Source organism: Rhipicephalus microplus, chromosome 9, assembly GCF_043290135.1.
Source record: "Rhipicephalus microplus isolate Deutch F79 chromosome 9, USDA_Rmic, whole genome shotgun sequence".
Classification (NCBI taxonomy): Eukaryota; Metazoa; Arthropoda; class Arachnida; order Ixodida; family Ixodidae; genus Rhipicephalus; species Rhipicephalus microplus.
This window is the reverse complement of record NC_134708.1, coordinates 133,413,791-133,431,350: the sequence shown is the minus strand read 5'-3', so window position 1 is coordinate 133,431,350 and position 17,560 is coordinate 133,413,791. Positions and strand designations below refer to the sequence as shown.

At 41.6% G+C, this 17,560-nt stretch overlaps 1 protein-coding gene across 1 annotated transcript in view; it reads right to left on the bottom strand.

Annotated features, from left to right (window-relative positions):
* LOC119163078 (uncharacterized) overlaps nt 1–17,560 on the bottom strand; it is a 224,752-nt gene that overhangs the window by 102,817 nt on the left and 104,375 nt on the right. Inside the window, exons 16-19 of the mRNA XM_037415012.2 lie at nt 12,157–12,211; nt 11,074–11,330; nt 8,951–9,080; nt 6,094–6,248 (exon numbers count right to left, since the gene is read on the bottom strand). Of these exons, the coding sequence (XP_037270909.2) occupies nt 6,094–6,248; nt 8,951–9,080; nt 11,074–11,330; nt 12,157–12,211 (597 nt within the window). The remainder of the gene's footprint in view (nt 1–6,093; nt 6,249–8,950; nt 9,081–11,073; nt 11,331–12,156; nt 12,212–17,560) is intronic.

The following is a 17,560-nucleotide window of genomic DNA, read 5'->3' as shown; positions in this document are numbered from 1 at the left end:
ACATCATCGACAATAATGTCAGACCTTGTTAACCACGAAGTTTTATCAAATTCTAAAGCATTTTCAGTTTCCCTTTAAATGATGACCCGTGAACACAGAGTGTGAACGTGTCACTAAGTAGCACGATTTCCGACAGTCTCAATCTCATGGTGTGCAAACAGCGGATGAAGCTCTTCCTGGTGCGAGCATCGGACCAATGACGAGGTGCGTGAGAGCAACACGGCAGATCCATGCAACCAATTGGAGGCCTCGAAACGAATTTGAAACATCTGCATTTTGTAGGCTTATTTCTGAATGAAGCCGGCACGCTTGCCGGAATTGGAGCCGGCACGCTTGCCGACATGAAGCTCAAAACACTTCTGCTCTTGCAGGTTTTTGCGGTCTTTTGGACGGAAACTGCGCATCAGCCGTTCGGCGGGCATACGGTACACGTGTGTTCTGCCATCCCATCTGCGGATACATCACGCAAAGCGTCATCAGCTCGAGCATCTTCATCGCTGGACGAGGAGTGCTGCGATCCTTGTTGGGCCGCTTGCGTGAGCGATTACGACGGCGACAGTCGCTGCATGTGTGGAACATCATGTGACCCAGAACTGGCGTATATATTTGCGCGACACCTTGGCTGCGTGGGAATTGGAGCCGGCACGCTTGCCGACATGAAGCTCAAAACACTTCTGCTCTTGCAGGTTTTTGCGGTCTTTTGGACGGAAACTGCGCATCAGCCGTTCGGCGGGCATACGGTACACGTGTGTTCTGCCATCCCATCTGCGGATACATCACGCAAAGCGTCATCAGCTCGAGCATCTTCATCGCTGGACGAGGAGTGCTGCGATCCTTGTTGGGCCGCTTGCGTGAGCGATTACGACGGCGACAGTCGCTGCATGTGTGGAACATCATGTGACCCAGAACTGGCGTATATATTTGCGCGACACCTTGGCTGCGTGGGAATTGGAGCCGGCACGCTTGCCGACATGAAGCTCAAAACACTTCTGCTCTTGCAGGTTAGTGCTGTTCGTATGCTTGAAATTCCTAAAGCACTTTTAGCGTTGCCGGCTCCTCCCACAAAGGCATGTGTCGCGAGCACCACGGTGCGAGTGTGCACTGGAGTTAATGGGAAGCGTTTTCGCTTTATTGTGAACCGAGTGCTATATGTTGCTCTTCTTCTACTACTTTCTGGAGACATTGAGCTCAATCCTGGGCCTTTCGATAAAGGTGAAATGGATTATTTGAAGAAGTTGCAGGATACTATTATGAGTAAGTTAGAGAATATTGATACTAGGATAACTAACAGTGATACTAACATAGCTGAAATAAAGAGCAAGCTAGAGATGACCGAGGGCCATATAGAAAGCGTCATGAAATTGGTACATGAGCAAGCCACTGTAATAAAGAATCTAACTCATCAGATGCGAATTCTTCAAAAGAAAAATATCGACCTCGAAAACAGAAGCCGTAGAATGAACCTTGTGTTTTACGGGATAGACGATAATGACCAGCATGAAACTTGGGAACAGTCTGAGGCCCTCGTTAAGGGCATCTGCAATGCCCAACTCGGATACGAACTGACATCAGTTCAAAGGGCACATCGCGTAGGTCGTTTTAATGAACGGAAAAAAAGGCCAATTATTGTGAACTTTTCATCTGATAAGGAAAAAGAGGTCGTCCTTAAAAAAGCCAAGAATTTGAAAGGTACACAGTACAGCATTGAGCAGGACTATTCATTCGAAACGCGCACTGTACGAAAGAAGCTTTGGGAATATGGTAAAGCGAAAAGGGCGGATAAGAAAAACCTGGTTAAGCTAAAAGCCGATAAACTGATTATAAACGGCAGAGCATTTACTTGGGATGATGAAAAGGAAGAAGTCGTTGCCTTGTCTAAACGATGACAGGAAAATTGTACCATCTGCGATCATCGTGATTTAATTATTGCAGTAGTGAATTGCCGAAGTGTAATAAACAAAATAGACGAATTCGCTGGCTTGCTTGATACCGTGAAGGCCGATGTCGTGTTCGGTACAGAATCTTGGCTCAACCCATCCATCTCTGATCATGAAGTGTTTCCTAACAATTATACTGCCTACCGTAAAGATAGGCCGAATCATGGGGGTGGTGTTTTCTTGTTAGTTCACTCGTCCCTTTCATCCGCTAATCTTGATATCGGTAATGACGCTGTCGAATCTGTCTGGAGTACTGTTACAGTCAGTAACAATTTTTCTTTTGTAGCTGGGACGTTTTATCGACCGCCCGCCGCGAACTCCAGTATTTTGCAATTATTAGGTGACATCGTTTCACAGGCGTCTGACCGTACGATATTATTAGCAGGTGATTTTAATTTACCCGATCTAAAATGGCGAAGTCACTCATGCGAGGTGCTGCATGCCAGCCGTAATAACCTAGAAATGAAGAACATTGTTGACACTTTTGGGTTGATACAGTACGTTTTAGAACCCACAAGACTTAAGCATACCCTTGATCTTCTCTTTTGTAACTCCCCTAATTTAGTAAGTAACGTTGATATCATTCCAGGCATTAGTGACCATCAGGTTGTAGTAGCAGGCGTTACAACAAAAATTCAAAAAATCACGAAGAGTATCAGAAGAAAGTTGTTCTTTTTTGACAAAGGCGACTATTCGTCAATTTCCGCAAGGCTTCTTGATTATTTGCCTGTATTTGAATGCTTGGTAGAGGAACACAGTGTAGAGTATTTGTGGAACACATTTAAAAATAAGATACTCGAACTCTCAGAGCAGTACATACCAAGTATGGATTCGGCTAAGCTTAAGAAACGTAAAAAACCGTGGGTGACTTACAGTATCCTGAAACTAATTAAGAAACGAAGACGGGTATTCAAAAAATACAAAAAAATGAAAAGTAAAGTTCATTATAAGAAGCTACAGGAGCTAACACGTGAATATAAAGAAGAATCAGTAAATGCAAAGCAGCATTTTTTTAAACGATTGAATGAAAATATGAGTACAAATCCTAAACCTTTCTGGCAATATCTAAAGGGATGTGGGTCTGATCCGGTTGGAATAAATGAACTTATTTTCGATGGACGCACTCTTTCCAATGATACGGATAAAGCCACGTGCCTAAATAATTACTTCCAATCCGTTTTTCTTCCTAAATCTGCATTGAGCTCACCCTTGCCAAGTAGCAGTGTTCCTCTCATGGAACCTCTTGTAATTAGTGTCAGCGGTATTGAGGCCTTGCTCAGGAATCTCGACGACAGTAAAGCTATCGGCCCTGACGGTGTCTCTCCAAGAGTTTTAAAACAGTGCGTTAACCCCATTTCGCTCTACCTTTACCTGATCTTTGAAAAATCACTAAGCACTGGCCAGTTGCCACAAGACTGGAAAGTGGCAAATGTAGTCCCGATCCACAAAGGAGGTCCTAAAAAAGACGTCACGAATTACAGACCTATCTCGCTTACCTCGATATCATGTAAAATCATTGAACATGTAATATATAAGGCTCTAATGAAGCATTTATTAGATTACGATTTGTTAACAAAGACTCAACACGGTTTTCGTAAGGGCTTTTCCTGTACGACCCAGCTTCTCGAGTTCTACAACGATCTAGTATCCGAAATTGATCTAGGTGGGCAAACAGACTGCATCTTTTTAGATTTCAGTAAGGCTTTCGACACTGTTTCGCATCCTCTGCTCCTCGAAAAATTACGAATATTTAATATAGATGAGAGAATTTTTAATTGGATAGAGAATTACCTGTCACAACGCCGCCAATGTGTTGTCCTGAATGGTACTAAGTCGGAATTTCTAGAGGTCACTTCGGGCGTCCCCCAGGGATCTGTATTGGGGCCTCTGCTATTCATAATTTTTATAAATGACATTAACAAAGATATAAGCTCAAGTATACGGCTCTTTGCTGATGATTGCGTAGTCTACAGAAAAATTCAGAAAGAACATGATGTCCTTGAATTGCAGGCTGATCTTGCACGTATTCATCAATGGTGCCTTAAGTGGCAAATGAAGTTAAACACAAATAAGTGCGTTCATGTGTGTTTTACAAAGAAGAAAAAAATATTTGATGCAAATTTTTGTCTAGGAGGAAATAAATTAGATAAAAAATACTCGTACAAATATTTGGGTGTATTGCTGTCGCATGATTGTTCCTGGAATGCACATGTGGATTATGTGGTTTCCAAAGCCGCGATAGCGTTGAATTATATTCAAAGGAATTTGAGATGTGCAGATCCTAACCTTAGAAGCACGGCCTACCTCACTTGTATTCGTCCAATCTTGGAGTATGCCTGTACTCTTTGGGACCCAACACAAACAGGTTTGATAAATAAATTAGAAAAAATACAAAACAGAGCAGCCAGGTTTGTTTTGGGTCGGTACGGACAAAAGCAGAGTTGTACCGAAATGAAAAAGGAGTTAAACTGGGAGTTACTGTCGTCCCGTCGCAAAAAATTGCGTTTGAAGCTTTTTTACCAGATATTTCATAAAAAAACGGGACTAGACAGCGACACTTACTTAAAAAGACCAGATTACATATCTCAACGTACAGACCACATACACAAAATAAAGCCGTGCCGGGCCAGGACGAACCTGTATTCAAACTCGTTTTTTGTTAAAACTATTAACGAATGGAATTGTTTGACATCTAAGCAAGTGTGCAGTGTTAATGAAGATGTATTTTTTTCAACTTTGTAACCCCCCTGCTGTAACGCCTCTGGCAAAGCGGGGATATGAATGAATAAAGAAAAAAAAAAAAAATAGAGGGTTATGTTGAAGAAGGTAAAATGGCCCCCTGGTTGCGTTGTTGTGGACCTATAATTTATTATGAACACTTTTTTTTCTCTATTTCCAGAGTAATTTTCGCCAGCTCAAAAGGTGCAACAAACCGTGTATTGTACTTTTGTGTACATTCCAGAGACGATATTTAGGAATCAAGAAAAGGGCTTCAGGAACTAAAAATTCAATTATTGAAATAAATTCCTTTTTTTGCTATTTTTCGATTGATATAAGAAAGCCGCATCTCCCCTTTAGAATAAAGCTCGTTCTTTGACCGTGTTTCTGGCTTATAATTCTCTGGGGTTCTTACATACCCATTCAGTGTTTACATAAACATGTGTTGCAACAGTACTTAGACATTACGTACTCGTTTCTCAATAAACCAAGTGCAACGACAGACTCTTCAGTGCTTCACCAACCTGGCCAAAAGAAACTCCTTTCTGTTCCTATCTTGTAAAATTATGCATAGGAATCCTTCGCACTTTTTTATTTAGAGCAATTTTACTTTGAAATGTTAGAAAGATATGCAAGGAATGTACGAAAACTCTTCAACTTGATTTACACTCAAACTTTACTATTAGAATCCACCTCACACCAAAAATTTTGCGATTCACACAGCTCAACCCATTACCCTTAGAATTTCACTCAAATGACAGTACAGTGCTGTGCTAGTGAAACACAATAGTTCAAGCATGAATGGTTTAGCACACTTTCTGCATAACACCCCAAAACTTCTGTTGCACAAATGAAATACATACACTTATGTTATCATAGAAGATGAGCTCACAATACAATATCAATGTTCATGTGTCTCGAATGTTGAGGTCACACACAGACAGACATGACTGTCCTATCATATATACTGGTACATCTACCAGACATTTCTGGAAGTGAGTGCTGTAGATTGGAGTTAAGAGACCAGAACTGTACGTGCTCAAACATTGCCAATGAGTGGCACTGATGCCACACACAATGTGCATCTTATTCTCTTACTGAAAAAACTAGAAAGGCATATAAACTTCTGCAGCCACTGACAACTGCTCCCCAACTCAGGCTTTTTTTTTATTGTTCCCATTATGCCCTATGGCATAAGACAAAAGTCAATTTTCTTCCATCACTTTCTTCCTTTTCATTTCATCTAACCGCTTCTAATACTGGCTCGAGCACAGGGTACCAAGCCAACCTCCATTTTTTGTAATGAATATCTCTAAGAGGCTCTAAAGTCTTAAGCAGCATTAGCCTTGTCTATGTGGTATAGGTATTAATAGATCAAGCATGTCCCCTTTGATTTGGACAAGTGCTTCAACATCTACACAACAGCAGCCACATTCACCTCCCATCCTTGGTGACCGCCAGTGAGTGGTAGAGTCCTGTAGCCACCTTGGCGACTTCCCTGCCAGCCAGGGTGTCCACCAGGTGAGGCACCCAAGTTCTCTGCACATTGCCCAGGCCCAGCTGGCCATATCGCGATGAACCACACGAAAACACCTGCACCAACCAGTGAAGTCCAATATGACAAAACAGGCCATCTCAGCAATGGATGATTCAGCTTAATTTCAGTAAGGCAAACATCAATGCAGAGAATCGTTGGATACCATCTTGAAGCAAGTAGAAAATATTTTTTTTCTCACAATGATATTGACATGTACACAGTGTTAATTTTCTACTTTATTTTACAAATAGTTGAAACCGAGACATTTACAACTATTAATATTAGGATTGTACAAATATTCGAACTTTTGAATATTTTTCGAAAATTATTTATTACTCAATTCGACTTGCACTGCAATATAACTATTCAAACTTCCTGAAGACAAATCAAGTCAACGTTTAATTGACAATGACCCCTTCAGATTTTCAAAATGCTTCACCCTATCACATTTTAATGTTGCGGCAAAGCTGCCTTTCAGGCTCTACTACTATCGCAAATGTTGCTACTGTCGCGATGCTACTGTCGCAAATAAACTCAAGAAGATGCTTGTTCCAACACGGAGATGATGAATGTAACAAGAGGTTTTCAGGATTTAATTTCTCGCGCTGTGCTTCATGTAGCACCAAGAATTAATGCTGTTGTCAACCTGAAATTTGAGCAGGAAGTAAATAAAATGGGATGCCAAAGATTTTCAGCATTCAAAATGTAAGACATCCGAAATTTCTTATATATTGATGTCTACTTGGCAGGTTTGGCAATCCCGAATCGAAGGGAGCACACCCTGGTTTGCCATCTCTGTTGGGCTTCCACAGAGGTTGAAAGAGGAAAAGCGGTTGAGGCATCGTTGCCTTTCACGTGTAAAGTGTTGTCGGCGACACTTTGGTTGCACCAGATCGAGTAAAGTTTGTTTTTGCCACAAGGGTGAAGCAATGACTGCGATAGTAACAAACTGGAATGTCAGGCGAAATACGGCAACCAGATAAAAATGTACAACGCACTGTTCAAGACAAAAGAACACACAAGAAAAACACACACAGAATGAGCGCAAGCTAAAGATGTTCACAGCTCAACATTCAAGGTGCTGCTCAAACTCAAAGGACGCATGAAATGTATAGACACGGTCTACACAGAATGAATGCGAACTAACTCTTGTCACAGTTGTTATTACGTTCTTTTTGCAATCAGCACGCTCTTTTTGCAAATAGAGAGACTGTGGCGAGCAAAGTGACCTTCGTGTGCCTTGTAAATACAACAAAATTGTTCTGGTGAAAGCCCAAGATGTACAATTCTCCCCCACTGCACGCGCATACGCACGGGCGGCCACACACTGAAAAGCAAAGTACACAAGCGGGCCGCCGAGTTATGCTAAGCCCCCCCTTCGTGCCATATCACTTGAAAAACTGAGAACGTGCTGATATTCCCCCGAATTTGGCACACTGCCAGCGGTAAATGATGTACATTACATGAATAGCTCGCCATTGTTAAGGCAGAGGACGTGCACTTTCGTAGCTTAGTGACTAATGCTGCGCTCTGAATTAAATATATACAGGGCACGATGGTAATGCAGGCAGTAAAAATCAGCCAAGAGTGTCCATACAATTCAATAAAATACAATTCAACCTGCACACTGCCTCATTACTGATGAGACAACTATGAAACACCACCTTACCAGTGCTTCAACCTAACCAAAATACTTTCACGTTGCTATCTTATAAGAATATGCCTAGGAACTCTCTCCAACTTATTTAGGGGCAACGCTCCTTAAGGTGTAGGCTTTTCTGCTGTAGTTGTCTGTTGGAGCCAGCCCTAGTAAGCAAAGTGTTCACTAAATGGCGCTAGCATCGCTCAAGATGTTTTAATAAACACAAAAACAGACACACAGACAGATGGACGGACAGACAAACAGATGGACAGACAGACAAACAGATAAAAAGACAGATGGACAGACAGACAAACAAACGGACGGACACAGAGACAGACAGACGGATGGACATATGAACAGACAAACAGACAGACAGATGGACAGACAGACAGACATACGGACAATGGACAGGCAGACAGACAGACAGACAAACAAAAAGACAGACAGATGGACAGACAGACAGACAAACGGATGGACAGACAGATATTAAGAACCTTCGGAGCTTCGCCCACTCATAATCATTCACTCCGTGAATATACTGTGACTTTTTCTGCAATTTCGCTTCGAAGTATATTAGAAAAATGTTCCAGAAACATTCCAGAAATATTCTAAAAATATTCAATTTGATTAGCACTCACTTCAATATTCGAATTTGCTTCGGACCCCAGGTTTTGCTATTCGCAGAGCTATCATTATTAACAGTACCTGCATAAGCTCAAACTGACATGTTGCCCAGTTGTCTAACACGTTTGCAGGATCCAATATTTAGCCCTGTGCTGTGACCAGTGTCCAGAATGCAACAGAAAAGGAGCAGCAAAACACAGCAAGTGTTAACCATACAAAAGAAAAAATTGTGGAAACAACGACAGCTATGCAAAGTAATATAATTTGTCACATTTAGTTTTCCTATTCACTGAACTGGACGCAAGAACATGACTGAAACTGAAAAATAGCTGCAGGTAATTAAGACAGACATGCATGCCCTCTTCTGTTCCCCGATTCCTTGTCAAAATACTTACCCTTTGTTTCTATTCAAATAAAACTCATTGCTCACACTGAGGTGTTACGAGAAGTACTAAAACGTAAGGCTTGTCTCTCATAAAGGGCATCACTCACGCCTGCATCGGTGTTGAAGAGGGTGTGGTGGGTGCCACAGGCCACCTGCGTCACCTTGACCCTCAGGTTGTCGAGCACCTCAACGCACGTGACACCCAGGATCTCCTTGTGGCTCTCCCGGTGACCCAGTCTGCAAGAACCACCATGTGAAGCATCCACTACACTCACAGGGCATGCGTGCCTGGCACTCGCAACAAGCAAATGCATTTCGACAAAGAACAGTGCAATAAAGATGGAACATAAGTAGTACACGCACATCTCAACCAATGTTTGAACATTATGCCTTCCATTTTTCGTTCCACTGTGCACTGCATGGTCCTTAAATTTTACTTGAGTTTGTTTTTGTCATCTTCCAAGTTCACTTCATTTATTTAAACATAATGCATACCACTTTTTCGGTTCATGCAGGAAAAGCAAAAGAAACAGCGGATGAATTATAAGAGCAAAAATAAGATCACATGAATGCATCAAATTAAACACTCATAAATATGCCAAAAGATGCAGCATGTCTGTGAAACAAGAATATTAAAACACATTCAAACACTAAACACTAAAGAGAGAATTTTTCCAGCAATGACGCTAAATCTTCAGTTGCCAAAATCTCTTGAAGCAGGGAATTCCAAACGTTAATTGTCCTGGAAAATAACTATGTCTGTGAGCATGAGTTCGTGCAATATGGGTGCGAATGATGAATCGTGTTTATGACAGGTTATCCTAACACTGGCTTGTTAGATACAACATGGTACAGTTAATACAATTTTTGACAACATAATTTTGTATAAAAACATTACATGGCCCACCTTTCTTCCTTTTTTTTAAAAAAAATAATGTTCTGTACAAGGTGAGTCGAGTCCTCAACACTTGTTAAAAATAAATCTGACTGCCTTTTCGAGAAGCACATCTTTTCTCTCTTTTCAGTTCTATATGCGAGTACTCATTATCATCAAGTACAGTAAAACCTCGTTTATTCGAAGTCACTGGGGCCGCGAGAAAGCTTCGAATCAAGCGGGTTGCGGGGTTTGAAATTAACAGAACATACAAAAAGTGGGGTGCAAGGAACTTATAACTATTCAAAGTAATCGGTGCTAGTCGTTTGCTGTGCCGGCTAGCTTACAGCACCAAAGGTTATGTTTTCCAGCAATACCTGGTTTTTATTTTGCAGCAGATATGGAGGAATGATGGGCCTCGCTGCTGCCACCAAAAAAAGAAAAGAAAGAAAATGCGGCCGTGATCGACTGAAATGTGCGCCTGCAGCAAACAAGACATTTTCACTGCAATACAGTAGTGATACACGGCCAGCATGTCGCTTGCTCTTCACTGCGTCAGCACGTCATGATGCGATCATTCGCACATTCTTTCAATTATAATTATGAATTTATTAATGGCCAGTATGACGAAGCTCACGATGTTTTTTGGCTGGAAAAAATAATCTTTAAAACTTTCTGACTTCGTTTTCGAAGTAGGTGTTACTGGCAATAACTCCGCTAGCAGCGCAAAGACGCCAATTGCTGGAGCAACCGGCAATCAGAGGTTCGAATACATTGCGATTTCCGCAAAGCTGTTCTTTATTAATTTCTTTACAATCCCATAAAGAAAGGGTAAACCATGACTCGCTGACATAGCAAGAAACATGTAATAAGTTGCCCGCGTGTCACCGCTGTGTTGCAGCGAAGCATGGCTTATTTTATGCAGGCGTACGTTTTGGTTGACCACGAGATTGTTTTTTTCTTCTTTCTTTTCTTTTTGCGCTAGAAGTAGCGAGAATGGGGTGCTTCAGCTGTCACTCATCAGTATCGACACATTGCATTGCCTTGTGGCAATGAATGGCCGTCGTTTCCACGAGCGAAATCGGGATCTAGAACTGGCACATGGCACCCAAAGTTTTCTAATTAACCAGACTGGTGCCGGCCACCCCATCAAATTATCCATACTGGTGCCGGCCACCCCATCAAATTATACATTCTAACTTACATTAGAAAATATGGGACCGCAGAAGTCCTTCGAATTAAATGGGATTTCAAAATAAACAGAGTTCGAATTAATGAGGTTTTACTGTACCAGATAAAGATCAGACTTCCTTCTTGCAAGAAAAAAAAAAAGATGCTCATCTGCATAAGGATTACCTGCCAAACTGAGCTCGACCCCAGGTGTAGGCCTTGCCCCGTACCACCAAGCCACAGTGGGACTGGCCGCAGGCCACGTAACGTTCGGGCTCTTGGGAGGCTGTGCGCTTCACACTGGATGGTGCCGAGGGTGTGAAGAAGCCGGTCCTCAGCAGCTGTTCATCATAGCCCCGGTTTTTGGACCGACGCCGGTTCAGCATCAGCAGCACAAAGATCATGAATTTGACTACGTCTTCCTCGTTGACCGCGTCGTCATCCTGCAAGCAAAGAAAGACACAAACACAGCTGACTAGACATAACGCACATCAACATAGACTTCAAGTAGAAGAGAACTCATATTTTTAGGTCGTTTGATCGATTGTTTGATCAATCAATCAGTCAATCAACTTCATCTCTCATGAAAAGAAATTGAAAAAGACACCTGGGTAAACGGCTGTCACAGAAGCTTGGTGTGGGCCCGTGGAGACATTCCACAACATTTGCAAGAGATTCTTGCACAAAAAGTGGTACAGTCCTCACAGATTAAAACATGACTCACTAAATGCCAAGTTATGTACATACTTTTGTTTTTACAGTGTTCAATTCATGTCACATCAGTGTTGTTTCGATTCGAACACCTACATAAGAGTCAAAGTTGCCTTTCATGGCCAGATGCATAGCGACATGACGCGGTTATGTCAAGCAACCGCCCATCGCTGGTATAATACTAAATGGTTTAGAGGCACTTTTTAATTTGTGAGTGCTGTACATGCACGTGAACATTGAAAGTTATACTACTATATATAGATGAGACAATATACATTTGAACTAGCCAATTTCGACAATGAATGTCAACAGAACAAAAACTAGAAACAATGTATCTATGCGCAGAGAACATTAAGACAAGCAAAGCTTGTGAAGGCATGATTGAGGAAAAGACTATGCTGTTGTGACTTGCATAAAATACTTGAAAACATGAGATAAGAGCGGTACATACTGTAAGCACAGCCATTCCAAAGCACGATAATTTATTTTTAAATGCCACACCATCTTAACGAAGAAAAAAAACATGTGCCGAGTGACACGACAGGAACAAAATCTCACCGATTGTGTCAAGTCCAGCGAATCCGTCGAAAGAGATGAAGAGGAGCCAGGGTAGCTGCATCCAAGACAAGAGGGGATGTTAGAGAAATGAAACGCGATTGCATACAAATAAACTGATAAAACCAAACTGGAGCTGAGGCCTTTTACCATAAGTTTAAATTAAAACATTCATAAGTTTCATAACAGAGAGCCTATGCTGGGATTTTTGCAGTGTCCAGTAACCACCAGTAGCCAAGATACTGCTTGGGTTTTTCATCACACATTCACTAATCACTTGATGCCCAAGTTATCAGCTTTGGTGTCGGCTGCCAATGAAAAAAATAAACAGCCACCCAGCAACTTTACCATAATTGTATCCATAATAGATCTAATTGAATTGAATGGTCATTGTAACTGTCCTGTTACAATGCAGTCAGTACTATTGGCAGTTTAATGTCGCTACGTAAAGTGATAGGAGACTTTATCCAATGTGCCTAGTGGGCCACAGGGAGCTCGTGTTATGAAGTCTTGCTACTGATTGGATGAGCACGCCTGACAAAACTGATAGTTTATTATCTTTTTTTTACATTGCGATGGTAATGAATTGAGAGGTGCACAGCCCATATTGTAAGATAATTCATTATAACAATGGGCAAGTCACATCACAGACACAGACAGACAAGAAAGAAAAAAATAATTTTTTGAATCACTAATTACTCGAAAAGCACCACTTTCATCATGAGAAGACGCCTCAAAACGAGAAAATGCACAAAATAAAGTACAGGTCTCCGCACCACATTGGGGTTCCCCCCAAAACTTGCTTTACCAACAAAGGTCTCGATGTTGTCTACTAGGACCTAAAGTGCTCTTTGTTGCTAAAAATGATGTACTCCACTGTCCTCAGAGAGGAACCAGAGGCTCATTAATATACCAAGTTTAAGGAAATCTTGTTCTCCGTGACACCATACTGAAAGTCATGTGCGGAGATTTCACCTGTAATAATAAAAGTGAAGACAATAAAGTGCTCAGACAATACCTAATTCAGAGCTTTCAATTGATTAGCTGTTATCACTGTAGTGCCCCCGTCACAGTTGAATGGTGTGGACCTATCTGAATGGCCCTTGTAATAGAGCATGGGGAACAAGGATTCACTAGGCTTGTGGCAATATTCGTATGCTTTGAATATTCGAACAGATATTACTGTATTTTAATTCTTTTTGATTCATATTTAAATTGTTGAAAATTGCAAAGTATTCGAAATGAATAAATGGTTGTATATTAATATGCATGTGACCCCTCTAAAAGTGGTTTCTCTGTAGTACAGTGATGCTGCGCCGTGAAAGCATCTATCTAAGTGTATATTAATTTATATGTAACCCACTGTAAAATTAAATTCACTCCAGTAAAGAAGTGCTCAGCCATGAAGACATTTATTCAAAGGAAAACCACACTGCTTCAATACTCCACTTTAAGGCTAAATGAGCATATTACCCTCTCATCAATTCATCATTCTTCAAGTTTAAAAGCTTGCTATATGAGTTAATATGCTGTAAATATAATAAATTTTAAAACTAACATATTTCAGAAATTATCACTTGCATTCTCATGAAAGTCCAATACTGCTACAATTCAAAGTTGTTTCCACTTCCCTTGAACCAAAAAGACTGAGGCCTTGTTTTAATTTTTATAGAATACTGTGCACGCATGAAAAATATGGCCGTTTTTCTTTATAATATGTAATATATACATATATATATATACTATTCGAATTCCATTCAAAATTATTCCACCAAAATTACCATTCGCTTCAAACTCACTCAAAACCTGTAATTCACTACTTGCACAAGCCTAGGATTCACATTTTCTAAATCAAAACACTCTAAGAACCCCTACTGTTTCCATAGGTGTTGGATTGTATAATGGGCAAGAGTATGAGCAGTAAACAGCTTGCCTATTGATCATTCTTGCCCGTGCTCCTTCTTGTTGATTACTACTCACACATTAAAGAAAAAGTCAATTTACACACTATTCTGCACTTTTAATTAAGACAGTTCACCCATTCAAAATAAAGCTTCATCTACCAACTCATTTGGTTCCCATGATATGTCACCAATGCGATGGCCCAACAGAAAACAAATGTAAAAAATATCTGTCACATGGCTATGACAGCGAAATATACAGTACAGGACTTAACTGTTCAGAAGTAACGCTCACAAATGCGACAATAGCAGTGATCACAATCGTCGGTCATGGAGGAATTCATGGCCAGTAGAGCGTGTCACTTTTCGTACATGTGTGATAGTGAGGCATACGACAACAGGTAGGCTTAACCAGACGTGAGCCGAGAGCGATACCAGAGGCGACCAGCCAGTTTGAGACTAGACTTCGGTCACATTACGGTTATGTATCCAAAGGGCAAGTGGTGCCACCAGCAAGCCACACGCTGAAGCACACCAGTAGCAACCACAACAATAGAAAATTCCTGCTGTGTTACTTGTGGTGCTCACATTAGCTCCCGGACAAACTCGACTACACGTGTCCACGTATGCCATCTTATTGGCACAATTTCATTGAAACCATCTCAAAGCTTCCAAAACAGTGCAGCGCTCAGTGCTGGTGATATTTCTTCTTGTGGGTGAAGCCCACTTGGATAAAAATAAAGTAAGCACCCATGGCAGCACAGTAGAAGCTAGTTAAATTGAACTGACACTCTGGTCCTGGCACAGCCCTATGTATTTTTGTGGGGGCAGTTCCCGATAATTCGGACACGCCAGTGCCCACAAGGGTTAATTCGAGCTGGGAGCCCTCTAGCTTTTGTCCCTCCTCACATAAATTGGCCCAGAATGATCACCCAACCTACTCATTACATCTATCTGTGTAAAGCAAGTGTAGTGATTGATCTCCCTGTATGCTTTTATCATTGTCACCTGTCTGCTGCTACTGCTCTATGGGTGGCACAGCCCAGTCAGGCAACGTTTGCCTTTAGCCTTGTCCCCTTGGTCCATTTCCATAATGTCCTAAATAATGAGCTCACTCTGTCACGTAAATTAATCTGTTTTAGAGCACAAATAACTTCGCATATTTCTGCATTAAGGCTCACTGCCCAAGTCACTGCTTGTTTCTGGCGTATCACTGACTCATCAAATAATTCTGTTAGCTGTTAGAGCTCCATGTGTTCAATTTAAGGAGAGATGCAGGCCGAAAAATGCGTTTTTTTTTAAAAATTACCGATTTTTTGTTTTCACCTGTTTTGTTGAGATTAATACATGCACTGTTCTGACGAAAAGAATTCTGTATCGAGAATCAACTAACAACGCTTTAAAGTTGCCTATAAAGGGCACAAAGTAACTGTTAAAATGCCGACAGTGCGCCGTCTTCGAGCACCTTGCCACTGACAATGCGCCACTGCTCACCATTGTCGATCGCATGAGGCAAAGCGCTGAGCCTCGTTCTTCCAATAACGATGATTTCCCACACTGCTACAGTGCAATAAATGATAAAAAGAAGCACGCCTATGGCGCGTTTTTCGAGTGCCGCGACTGGTTTTTAAACCAATCACGTGGTACAGATCGGGGACCGCCACTGTCCATTGCGCACCCGTGTGTGCTGTGAAGCCTACTTGCAGAGTCCGTGCCTCGTCGAGCAGCGCAGCTGAACAACACCTTTCTTGTGCATTTATCTCTATTATAGATGAAAAAGCCATAGCTCACGCGATAGCTACGCTGTCAACATGAAAGCTGTTGTGGTCGCACGCTCTGTAGCAATGGGCTACGAGCAGCTGGTCCGATGTGAGGCAATCCTTGACTTGCAAATGCTGATGCATCATAAGTCATTCACAGCCATTAGCCAGTAAGTTCATGATGCGAAAATGAATGCCATCTGCGCCAATCTTGCGAGGTTGAGTAAGCTCACGATGAGGGAAGTTGGCGGGGACGACATTGCCATTATGTACGACAGTACGTGGCACAAACGCGGCCAAAAGAGCCACAATAGCGTTGGCACTGTTGTGTCCCTCGACACTGGACTTTGTTTAGATTTCGAAGCCCTGTCGACTTGCAGTCAGCACAAAACTCTGCGAGATGAAGCAGAAGAAGATTGACAAGCCGAGGGTCCCGTTGCAGATCACCGAGGGTCCCGTTGCAGTCTTGTACTTTGGGACCCTCTTCTGTATATTTTACTCCCTGTAACATCATGATAATATGACAAGCGTTTCATGGCACTGTCTGTGAGTGAAATGTCTGTAAGGAGTCAGCTTGAAAGAGCTGTGAGGGACAAACGTATCGTGTTGGAGCATTTTAGTGGTAGTGACTACTACAAAAAGGGTTGTTCTTTTCTGTGTGCAAATTTTGTTGCATTTAATGACATCTTTCACAAATAAACATTCAACTTTAACCTTGAAACTCGTTTTTCTCAAAACACAAATTTTGCTATTTTTTTTATGTGCACCTCCTTTTTCGAATACCATTGGTGCTCGGACTTCCATCAAATTTTGCCAAATTTTTTCCAATGTAAAATAAACCAATTCTCTTGTCTAAATTGCCATATTTTTTTCACGTACTGAAAAAAAATTTTCTATGAACTTTTACTAGAGTAGGAGAAATATGGACTTCCCACATTAGAATTTTTCACATCTATTACATATTTTGTATGCTCTTCCTAATTACTTTCTTACACTTTATTTGAAACATAAACTATCAATGGTAAAAAAATTATAAAAGTTTAGTGATAGAAAGAGGGGGAGCAAAAGGCTTGTTTTCACTTTGTCATGTTGCAGTCTTAATAGTATGCAACTTTCAAGAAAACTAATTATATATTTGAAATCAGCATACAAAGTTCAAGTACATTGCTCTAGGGCAAATATTAAACAAAAAAGTCACTAATTTGCCACAAAGGTGAAGCAATGAACGCGACAGAAACAAATCGGTAGGTCAAGCGCAGAATGGAAAGCAGATCGAAATATGCCCCGCATTTCTCACACACAAATGACACACGAAACGTACTCACAGGTACAGACGCAAGCGAATAAGCGTCTCAGTGGTTATTTCGCAGTGTCTGAAAAGCGCATGCTTTTCGTAAACAAAGACTGAAATGATTGCAGTGACCTTTGTGCACCCGGTAACTACAACAGAATCGTTCCGGTGAAAGCCCAAGGGGAACGATTGTCCCCACCGCGAGATGCAAGCACACGCATGAGCGTCTACCGTGCGCCCTCTCCGCGAGACAAAGTACACGTGGAAGATTGCAGCGCACACCGCCGCGCGATGTGGCGCAGCGTGCTCATTGTTCCATCTTGTTGGCAATGCTGATAACACGATAATTCTTCCCGAGATGCTGTCAGCAGTGGTAAGTGGTAGATATAAATAGCTTGCCATTTGAACATTGAAAGCCGTGCTCCTCGGTGGCTCAGTGGTTAACGCCTCGCACT